The following is a 12010-nucleotide window of genomic DNA, read 5'->3' on the forward strand; positions in this document are numbered from 1 at the left end:
AAAAAATCATATTGATCTATTTTTGAAAAAAAAGCTAATACTTAATTAATCACGTACTAATGGACCACTCCGTTTTTCGTGTATGGGAGATGGGTTCCCAACACTCACTTTGAAACACAGCCTTACACTAGTTTTAGAAGTTGAGGGTACTATATATCTGTTTTGCGGTTGTGGGAAGTGATTCTGACCCCTATTTTTTGAGGGACCTCAAGTAAACTTTCTGCAGCTAAATCACCCAATGGAGAGGGAAGAGGTGCACTTTGTGTCCCTCAACTATAAACCCATTCGCATCCAGATGCTTCTTTGGCCCAAGATCTTCCTCAGATTCTGCTACATGCATCGATGGTTCCCTAATATAAATCTGGTCGCGGATTAGCGTTTTCGCATTTGATGTGTTCGTCATCGTCCTCTTGGCAGACTGAATTTGAACTGAATTGGAATTTGCCGAGACACGACAGAAATCATCACTGAACACATTCATATTTACATTTTGCAAGCACAGGGTTTAAAATTACAGATCACATCACACACGCGCGGCTGCAAAAACCTACCAAAACCGTCGCCTACTCCTGCACCACCATCACCGGCCGATGGCTTGGCATCTCCAGCCTCGCCGTCGCCGTCGCCGTCGCTTCCTCCTCCTCCTCCTCCTCCGCCGCCGCTCCCATGGCTTCCAGGATCTTCTCCAAGACGCGCTCCTCGTCCTCGGACAGCCGCTCCATGGCTTGCTCGAACTGCGCGACCAGCTCGGGATCAAACACGGTGTGCTGCGGCTGCGGCTCGCCGGCGTTGTGGAGTACTCCTCCACGTTCTTGCGGCGGCGGCGGCGAAGGCGCCGGTGAGGTCGTCCCGAACTTGGGGGTGACGTAGGAGCCCGGGGAGAATATCTGTCCGCCCTGGAGGAGCCAGTCGCGCAGGCTGCCGGACTTGGAGAAGTCGAACGCCGGTGGCAGTGGCACCTTCAGCTCGCCGAGCTGCCTCGCCCTCGCCCGCCTCTTGTTCCCGGCGGCGGCGGTGGCGGCCTCCTCTTGCTCCGACGGTTTGGCGCCCGTCGCGTCTTGATCGGCGGAGGAGGCTGCCTCCGCCACCTCCGACGAGCCGCTCCGCGTCACCAGCGCGTCGAACTCCTCCACGGTGCGAAAGCTCGTCGCCCTCGCCGGCGTCGCCACCGCGCCATCGAGCACGCACGCCTGAGCCGAACACCTCTCGCCGTCGTCGCGTTCTTCTTCCTCCTCTTCCTCCTCCAGCCCGGCGAGCAGCTCGGACACGTTGATCGTCTCGATCTTGACAAACTCCTCGGCGGCCACCGCCGCCGCCGTGGTGCTCTGATCGGCGGCGTCCTTGGCCCTGCTCGCCGCCGCCGACGCCGACGAGGTGGACGTGCGGAGGAGGGCCAAGAACTGATCGCCGTTGCTCTTCTTGGGGGTGGACAGGATGATCTCCTCGATCAGGTTGCTCCCCTTGAATCCATGGCTCACCACCTTCTCCTGGAAGCTCCCTGATTTGCTCAGGATCTTGGACGACACGCACCCCATCGATCTCTCCCAAGCTCAAACCAATCTGATCAACGCCGCAAAATGTAAAAAAAAAAATGTTCAGAAACAAACTGATGATCTCAACTAGGGAATAAGATGAGTTTTTTTTTTTTTGGTACCTGATGAAACTGCTAGTCAGAGTTCAGAAACCCAGGCTCTTGTTGGCTTGCTCAGTTGCTGAATTTTCACCGGGCAATGTGCAAATTTGTATCAGGAGCTAAGCAGCAGTAGATTGGTCTCCTAGGGGATTAGGGGCAGCTGATTAACACAAGAACACATGCAGAGCACTGTGCCAAGATCCAATCATGGCATAATCAATGGTTAGAATATGAGATGAAAAATAGGATAGAGAATTCCAAGCAGAAGAGAGATCGTGGTTATAGAGTCAACAAATGGTTTTTAATTTAAGATAGATCAAGAATTTGGGACTGACTGACTGTGAGATGCACACCACACCAACCCCTGTTTGAACATCCAGTAGTCCTCGGTTTTGGTGGTTAATTGCATCTTTGCCATAAAATTCTATGGCTTTCTACACCTTCTATTAGAAGGCTCTCTTCGTCCTAGATTGTGACTTGTGAGCCTCATAAATGTGTCGGTTTTGGGTTCCATGCTGGAAAAAATCGTGCACATAATACGTATGTCTACTCCAAAGTTGCGATGTTTGACACAAAACCTGAAACTGAAAGCTTTGCAGTAGTAGCAGACTTACAATCCCGTTGAAAATCGGTTTGGATTTCATCAAATCTGATCTTTTCAGATAGGGTCGAAAATATAAACAAACCATTATAAAAATACTGAGATTTAAATTTTGACAAGCTTTATAAAGGTTTCATTGGTTTTTGTCAATTTATCAACGTTTTTTTTAAAAAAAAACCTGAAGATACTGCTTGTGAGCAGCTTTTAATTCCTTACCAAAGTTGTGAACCTTGGTAACCGGTAAGAAAACACATAAAAACGGTAGGAATAATCGTTTGGATAGAGCATAGGAAAAACACATGAATCATAAGGAATATATAAGACAGGATTTTTCTAAGAGATTAAAGCCCATGTTAGAATTTTTCCCAAAATTTCTATGTTTCGAGTCAATTCAAAGAAAGTTTATAGGATATTTATTATAGCTATTCCTATGATTCAAACAATCACGTAGGAAAATTTTCTGTAGAATCGGATTTCTCAGAAATTCCATAAAAAAAATCATTTGTTCCAAAAGAGACGGCACAAGTATTGGTAAAGCTCCAGTTTTCTGTGTGCTATTGGCAGTGGCATTACCGGTGTTTATGCCCAAACCATGGGTATTTTGCAGTGTACGGGTCCATACTCCATAGGCTGCTGAGTCATCGGTGGAAAAAAAGAGAAGGCAGGCAGCGCCGCGAGAGAACGGGCAAGACGGGAAAAGTCGACCGTGTGGCGGGAGGCTCACTCCGCCGTGTCGACGGGCTTCATCTCCGCCGTCCGATGCTCATCGGACGGCCAGCGATCTCGCGTCGTCGTTGGTGGTCAGCTTTACGGCCTCCGTCGGCAACAAGTCCCGGTCAAGTTCCCACGTATGTTGGTAAGTGAAGTGATGTGATGTTGATTAATTAGGACCCGTAATTTGCAGTCTATAATCGTTCAAAAAAATATATTGCAGTCCATTTTGGAGTTCTTTCTTTGTCATCTTCTCTATATTGAGGAAGAAAAAACTCTACCCTTCTATGCCTTAGTTCTATCTTATTCTTTATATACTCCTGAGTTTTTTTTATCCTCTTTATGTATTTTCTATTAGTTGTGAGTGAATTGGTCATCATATATTTATATTTATATCCCTACAAAAAAATATATATTTATATTTATAGATTAACTTTGTTGCCCCTCGCTTGCACATTAAGTGTTAGCTTAAAAAAATATAATTCTGAAGTTGAATACGATCTGGTTCTAAAAGGTAGAATGGGAGAATTATTTGACTCTAAATTTGGAAATCAAAATTTGAAATGAATTTCAACCAAACCTGACGAAATTTCTATGGGTAATTTCATCAAACCTGGCTAAAGTAGGTAAAAAAATAATCAAATTTTGGTATATATAGGAAGAGGACAAAATCAAAAGAAATTGGTTCTCCGTGTAATTTCCCCTCCATTGAAATTTAATCAAATCTTATTGCAATTCATTTAAAATTTTAGTTTTCAATTTTTGGATCAAACAATTGCCCCCTTCAATTGTTATAATTGAAGTTTTTAAATAAACTTAATAATGGTATCTCTAATAAGAAGCTAGAGCTTATGTACTGGCGAGGGATAATATGGTCATTTTTTTTTAAAAAAAAGTCTAACTGTCCACCAAATGCATATAGAGGAAAAACACAGACTCGTGGATATCTATGGAATAAGTCAAAACTCAGAGACATAGAAAGAATAAAGCAAAAATTTAAAAAACACACAAGAAATTTTCAGTATTGATAGGAGTTTTGGTTTTGGTATGAGAAGAATAAGTTATCGTCCCAGTTCAATACTGGACAGCCTTTTTAATTAGAAGGTAAATGTATTTTAAAGGTGTGCTCGCACAAGTCAATTTGGCGTAGCAGTTTTTAGACTTTTATAACGTTTGTACCCTGTACTTCTCTCACAATACGTTCAGAATTTCTGAATTCCATCCATCACAATTTCAGAACAGGCCTAATCGATAGGCTAGGAATTCTTCTGCTGCTGCTGTGCAGTGAACTAATCACAAAAGATTGCACCAAGTTTTTGATTTGCTCGTCAAAACGACGACAAATCCCACGGTTCACGAAATGCCGTGACAAGCAGCTCGAGGTTCTAAGCAGGAGATGACAAAAGCAGGCAACACTCGGAGATTATAATTTTGCAATCCATTGCCTAAGCAATATCCTAAATTACAGAGCCATTTTGCTGGCCACGGATGTATGGACAACCAGAAGTAAATTAACATCCGAGACAACAGCCTCCTCAAATAGAGCAGCCTCTCTTTAGCGCATTCCGAGGCAAATTTAGTTGTTCAAGATGCTTCCTAATCCACTTCTCAATTACTGCAAATGATTGTTTGAATGTGCTGTGCTAGTAATGCATGGATCGTTTGAATGATTTGAGTTTATATATCTATACGAATGTACTAGTTGCAGTAGGGATGCTCATTCCATTTTCTGAAAAGGTCAGTATAGCATCAATTGTACTACTCAGGGTTCAAAATTCCGGAATGGAATTTCAGCCCGCCCTGCTCCCGTGGTTAAACTATTTGACCTGAAATTGCTAGACCAAATTTTGTTTGAATCCAAATTATGTTGGACCAAAATATTCCAAAATTACAGTTCTATTAGTACCCCGCGATAGAAAGGGCCAAACCAAAATTTTAAACTCTAGTACTACTATATTAGAGCTTGATGCGTGTTTAATTAGAGGAGAGGCTGGAATTCTAAAAGTGCCTTTTTTTTCACTTGCTGTTTTCTAGTAATTTTCTATTTTCTTCCTTTCATATTGATTTTGAGATGAATTCCAGTTGCTATATAAGCGATAGATACTCCCTTTATCTTAAAATAAACATAATTCCAGGGATGATTCTGAAGTCATACAATACAAATTTATCCTTAGTATTGGATCTGTTTTTTGTGAGGATTAGGTCACAACATCTTTCTTGAACTTTCAGTATAACTTTCAGCCCATATACTGAGATTGTTGCATCAGTCAGGTCAGGCCCATAAGGCTGCAGCCCAACAATGGCTAGGAAGAAGAGCAATCAATGGAACGAGAGGCGAATGCTGTACAATTCCCCCCCCCCCCCCCCCCCCCCGCGCCGCCCGCGCAAGAATTGAATCCGCGAGCAGTGTACACCGATCCGTGCATACAAGAGTACAAACAGTACAAGAGGACTTCAAATCTCCAGCCCGATGCACCGATCATCTTGCCTGATGCACCTCCCATCATAAACCCCACTTTCATGTGGGAACTTTTGAGTTTGAAAGACTACTACGGTCTACGGATGCAAATAGAGAGTAGTACAGTACAATTATCCTCTTTGGATCTCAGCTGAAAAAAAAACTGTTTGTGTGGGTATGAAATTGGAATCCATGGCTAGCGCTCCCATCAAAATCGCGGTACATGCTTTTGTGCATGCGTGGTGGCATGTGCGCGTCTTCCGTATAATTGAGAAAACGGCAGTTCGATGCGAGGGGCGAGAAGATGGAAATGAAACCCGTCCAGTGTAGCCTTATTGTTTGTCCTACGACTGTCAAAATTTAAATTTCAAAAATTAATTTTCAAGCTAAATTATTTTCAATGTAGGATCTGTTCGGATTGGTACCAAAATGAGCATTATCAAAATTTGATGATGCCAAAATTTTGATAAATTGATAGCATTGTCAAAATTTTGGTAGGATTGGCTTAATAATGTTGTCAAAATTCTATACACATTGCCTAACAAACTAAACGTAGCCACATAATTATCAATTTTACCAAATAATTGTATGATTGAAAACGTCGTCAATCTAAATAGGCCTGTAGTTTTTTCAGTATTAATTTGTAAGTTGCCAAGGACACATATATAAATATTTTATACATAATAATAATAATAATAATAATAATAATAATAATAATTCGTTACTAAGCCATTTAACACATAATCAGCTCTTTGCCAATTGATTGGGCTCCACATCCATTATCCACATCTGCAACAGTTTCAGAAGCAGCGCGATGCCAAACCACACGAGTACACGACATGGGATTTTTTTGAGAATGCACAGAAGTATTGTGCATCTTTTGTATTAAGATTGAAGAAGAGTGACATTGTGACAGCAACTTTACAAACTATCACCCGACAAAGAAACGAAAAACAAACCACACGACATGGGATGGCAATGGGTACTGATGATGATGATGCTACGGTCCAGGACATCACTGCTCTCTCTTGCTCTCTTTCTACAGCATGATTCAGGCGAGGCACCGCACATTCAGACGCCATGATCCCCGGTAATTCTGCGATGCTGCTCTCAGTTGGTTGCAATGCTGAAGCAAAGCTGTTGTCAGTTGGTAATTCTGCAATACCGCACAGCCTGTTCTCTGCATCATCATCATCATCATCATCACCTTACACTGCTCTTTGCACCCGAAATGTCCATGGTAGTACTATGTTAAATACTTTTTGTTGTTAACCTGAGATAGTTGATGTTAGGAGGAGTTAAGACTGTGCTAAATGCAGATCAGTGGTCATAGTGTGCATAAAGAAAGTGATGGGTTGATAGATGGGGAGTTGGAACCAATCCAAGTGACTGGACCTGAAACAAAGTTTCAGGCTTTCAGGTTACTCATGCAAAGCAAAAGGCAAGAGCTGAACTTGCCTTTAGTAGTTCCTATGCTAGTACTACTACCTCTACTTCATTTTTGCTTGAGTTGGCTTTTGTTGTTGGTGGTAGGGGTGTTTTTATATGGATAGACCAGTGTTGGATTAGGAGAGGCATTCCATGGAGTAGGTGGTAGACTAGTGTTGGATCAGGGTGTCACCTGAGTGTGTTTCTCAAATGGCATGATGGATGGATTGGATTGATTGGACCTTCCATTGGACACAAGAGGTGCTCTTTCTCCAGTGTGATGGGGAACATGGAAGCAGATTATATTTGCTGAAATTTTGTAATGCTTCCGCTAGCTGCCATCTGGTATGTTTCACAGGAGTAAATCCAATGGCTTTTTAGTTTGTTAAACTTCAGAATGCATTGTCAGTTGAAGAATGGTAAATCTAAACAGTTTTGAGGTAAATCTAGAGTAGCTCCTGAACCTGTGATACCACATACCAGTACTATTTGTTTTGCACAAATTAGCATCACCATACACAAGTTTACACACTTTCTACATTTTAATTAGATACAGGTACTACTCCGTACTACATACTTTCAAGTTATATATGTCTAAATATGTATGTTAAGCCAGCCATATGAGAGTCTTTATAATAACTCTGCTAATCAGGAGCTCTTTTCCTTTGCAATTATGAATCAATTCCCACAGCTCCAATTAGAATTGACACTCTCTTCAACTTGTGCAGGGAGGGCCAATTGGATCACACATTGAAAGCAGGAGACCCAGATCCTGATTTCTATGGCCATCATGTCTGGATTCTGATCCTCAAAATTATATACCAACTAGCCAGTGCCTACTCTCTTGGACTGAACATATAATTGGTCCATGTAGCAGATTCCATATACCTTCTCCTAATGACGGCATGGGCCCATACACCTGGTGTGTGTGTGCTCCCATACTCTTCTAGCAACAGCTAACCAGCCGTGACATCTGAAAACTGCAATTATGGTATATCTGGTTTTTGGTTCAGAGGCTCTGTTTTGAAATGGATGTTTTTTTTTTGGTTCAGAGGCTCTGTTTTGAAATGGATTATTGAGGCTGTGTTTAGTTCACATCAAAATTAAAAGTTTGGTTGAAATTGGAACGATCTGACGGAAAAGTTGGAAGTTTGTGTGTGTAGGAAAGTTTTGATGTGATGGAAAAGTTGGAAGTTTGAAGAAAAACTTTGTAACTAAACACGGCGTGAATTGATTTTTGCGGTGAAATATCTATTTAATTATATGGATGAATTAAATTTTCACCTCTTTCTTAATAAGATTTTGGATGTTATTTTTATCGACCCAGAAAAATAAATTAAATATTTTGATAAATAAACTTAATAAATAATTTAAAACAAGTGGTCTAAGCAATGCATTAGGACATTTTTTTAGAGAATATATTTTTCGAAGCATGTAGCAAATGCTTCGTTTCAACAATCAGGCGCATATAAGCTTGGTATTCATCGACATATTGTTCACTTTACCGATGAAAAAAAATGCAGTTTTATCCTTTCAACTCTTGCTTGATGCAGAAGAGGCTAGCAGAATTTCATTTTGCATATATATTATCCTAGAAAAATGCTCTTGCTTGATATGATCTGGCCGAAATTTAATATAATTAACCAGTTGGAAACTTGGAACGGCCGGACGCACTGTTCACATGAAAAATATTAAAGAGGAGCACCCAACTAATCACCGTGTTTTGGGATAAAGTGCATGCCATCTCAGCTATCATTGGAGCTGGTGAGTTGTGAGCCGTTGTTTTTCTTTCCCAAGAGCTTAAAAAGTGCTCCTGCTAACTATGGCCCTGTTTGGTTTCATGGGCTAAACATTAGCCCCCACTTTTAAGTCATGAATTAGCCCTCAAGAATCCAAACATGTATACTAATTTTTGGCTACAGTGAATTAGCCCCCCTCAAAACATTAGCCCCTCCAAGGGGTGCTAATGGGACTAATTTTGCACAGGTACCATAAAAAGGTAGCCCTCTCTCCTTCTCTCTCCTCTCTTTCTACTCTCTCTCTCTCTCCACATTTTAGTCTTGAATTAGCCCATGGATCCAAACATGCCACCTTAGACTAATGTTTAGCCTACCAATTCATGACTAAACATTAGCTCTTAAAATTAGCCCTGGGCTAATCTTCCAAACAGGGCCTATAATTTCAAAACACTTTAGAATTGAATGATCATTTATACTGCAAGACGTACAGAAACATCTCCATGAATTCATCCAGTTAACAGGCAGTTTAATTTCCTGGCTGTGCTTGGTTGGCTGTACCGTTTGTACTGTTTACTGATCAAAAGATGGATTAACGATCCTTCCGTATGTTTCAAGAAGAAACAAAGTACACCAAAATTCAAAAACCTGTGGTCTATACGTACAGATTTGAGTGTTTGTGCATGGCAGCATGAATGGTACATTATTTGAGGAATAAAGAGGCGAACGATGGATTTAATTATATCGAAGTCGCTAATGTAATTACTCCGTTGTTAAAAAAAAGATGTTATTGGCTTTTGAACCTAACGTTTTATCATTCGTCTTATTAAAAAAATAGTGTAAATATATAAATATAAATTATACTTAAAATGCCTTTAATAATAAAATAAGCCACAACAAAATAAACAACAATTACATATTTTTTAAAATAAAATGAATGACGAAACGTAATATCCAAAAGATAAGATCCGTCTTATATATTGAAACGGAGGTATAGCATAAGACTAGCAAAAGTTTAAATTACAGTCTTCATTTAAATCATCATGCTCAAGAATGGTTCTGATGTTAGTTGGACACTAGTGGTCGTTCGGGGCCGACGTATGGCATCATTCGTTAAATCAATCTTAATTATTATTCTTATTGCTAATTACATCTTGCATTCTTACTAATTTATAAAGCCAAGCATGTGAAAATTGGACATTAGTGTGTTTTGGTTGTTAATTTGTAATTAACAATTGGTATATAAGATAATTGGTTTTTGATATTTGGTGGATAATTGATGGGTCCAGTGCCTTTACGTGGATGATAGAACCAAAGTGTTTTGTACTCGTTTTGTACCACTGCAAACTAAGGCCATTCCTAACCCAGAAATTATCAAAATAGTCTTCATATTTGCTAGTCATACAGACACTATACATAGAACTATATATACAATGAATGGTTTCTTCAAATTAAATTTTCATCCAATCATCTCCCTACTCTCTCATTTTATCCACCTATTCTCATGTTTTCATTTTTGGTTCTGGTGTAGAGATGGTTTCTTGCACGAGAAATGATTTTTTTTATTTTTTTATCTCTCTTTATTAACTCTCTTACTACATTATATTTTTATTTATGTGACAATATATTTAATGCTATGGATAATAGCTGACATGGAGGATTGGGACACACTAACAGCTAGTTAGAGTTAATGATGTCCTCGAAAAAAAAAGAAAAAGGAATTAACGATGTCTGTGGAGAGACAAATAAGAGGTATACTCCACCGTCTCATAAAAAACGAATCTAAAACTAGATGTAACATATTATAGTACGATGAATCTGGACATATGTATGTTTAAATTGGTAGTACTGGAATATCTTATATCCGGTACTACGCTGGTTTTTGGGACGAATAGCATATAGCAGATATGTAGCACTTCCTCCGTCCCATGGTACTACTACATGGTACTACTAGTACTAGGAAATTTGAAAAACGAAAAGCTCAAAATGTTTTCCCCAAAGTTTCAAATGACTAAAAACATTCCCGCTAATTGCAACAATCTACTGTGCCACCGAAAGAAAGAGAAAACCTTTAGGACCGGATCCATGACCTTTAGGGTATCACCCATTTGGTCAACAGGAAAGGGCAGGATAGAATCAAATCATAAATGTCTCAACCCCATCACCTGCCGCTCTGCCACGTCTGCTATGCAACATGTGCTAGAGAGAGAGTTTAGGGTTTGTTTAGTCGGTGAAATAAAAAAATTTTAGATGTCATATCAAACGTTTGACTGGATATCGAAAATTATTTTCGGATACGAATGAAAAAACTAATTTCATAACTCGTCTATAAACCGTGAGATGAATCTTTTGGGCCTAATTAATCTATCATTAGTATATGTGGGTTACTATAGCATTTATGGCTAATCATGGACTAATTAGGCTCAAAAGATTCGTCTCGTGATTTCCTCCCTAATGGTGCAATTAGTTTTTTAATCTATATTTTAATGCTCCATGCATATGTTTTTAGGAACTAAACAGGGCCTAAGCCTCATCGGTTACTCCTATTACCTAATAAACCAAAACGACTTATTAGAGTATAAACATTAATTTATAAATAAAACTTTTATATATTTGTTCTTAGTAATTTGAAAGTTAATACTGAAAGAAACTATGTTTAAAATATATTAAAATCAATTTTAATATTAAGTTCCAAAAATCAAATTTTAATATTTACTTTAGCTTATTAGACAAACCAACAAGGCTTTTGTGTTTGTGGGGATGAACTGCTGAACTGTGTGGAGCGATAGTAGCATTTGATGGCAAGTGCAGAGCTTACTGCAGCAGCAGTTGGACTGGTCTTTGGTTTCTCTCCCTTGGGTCCAGATTTCTAGGCCAAAACAAGGTGAGGCCATGCCATGGCTGCCCCTCTCTCTCACTAGCACAGTAGCACTATTCCATGTCCTCTTCTGCAAGATCAAGATCTCCTTCCCTATCATCCTCTTCCTATCCCTAATCCCTGCACATTGCATGCAGTGATGCTGTCCCACTGGTGCTTAGGGTTTTTACCCAAAGGCTAATGCATTGCCACCATTATTTAAGTTGCTACCTAAGCTTGGGGCACTGTAAAATAGTTACACAGTGTGTGGTCATCACCCTCCAATGCACATAAAACAAGGTCTTACTAGCCTATTTTATCACCAAACCCCCACTTTGAAAGCACTGTTTCAGATGTGAATCACCCTTTGCTTTGCTGAATCTACTCCTACATGGTGAATACTCCTAATATAGGGAGCATGCATCAATTGTAGTGGCATGCAACAACACTCCTATCAGGATGTGCACAAAGTATAATGTGCATACTTCTCCCGTCCAAAAAGATTTAAATTGTCTAGATTTATCTTTAGAATTTAAATCATTTTGGACAAAGGAGGTACATCTTAAGATGAGACTTAAACGGAATA

The 12010-nt window shown here is 39.9% G+C and overlaps 1 protein-coding gene across 1 annotated transcript; it reads right to left on the reverse strand.

Moving 5' to 3' along the window:
- Window positions 1-461: 461 nt before the first annotated feature.
- Window positions 462-2097, reverse strand: LOC4345937 (uncharacterized). The gene is made up of 3 exons (XM_015794276.3): window positions 1969-2097; window positions 1655-1822; window positions 462-1560 (listed from the first exon to the last, which is right to left on the reverse strand). The coding sequence occupies exon 3, from the start codon at window positions 1533-1535 to the stop codon at window positions 564-566; it is 972 nt and encodes a 323-aa protein (XP_015649762.1). The 5' UTR covers window positions 1536-1560; window positions 1655-1822; window positions 1969-2097; the 3' UTR covers window positions 462-563.
- Window positions 2098-12010: the final 9913 nt, after the last annotated feature.

Source organism: Oryza sativa, chromosome 8, assembly GCF_034140825.1.
Source record: "Oryza sativa Japonica Group chromosome 8, ASM3414082v1".
Lineage (NCBI taxonomy): Eukaryota > Viridiplantae > Streptophyta > Magnoliopsida > Poales > Poaceae > Oryza > Oryza sativa.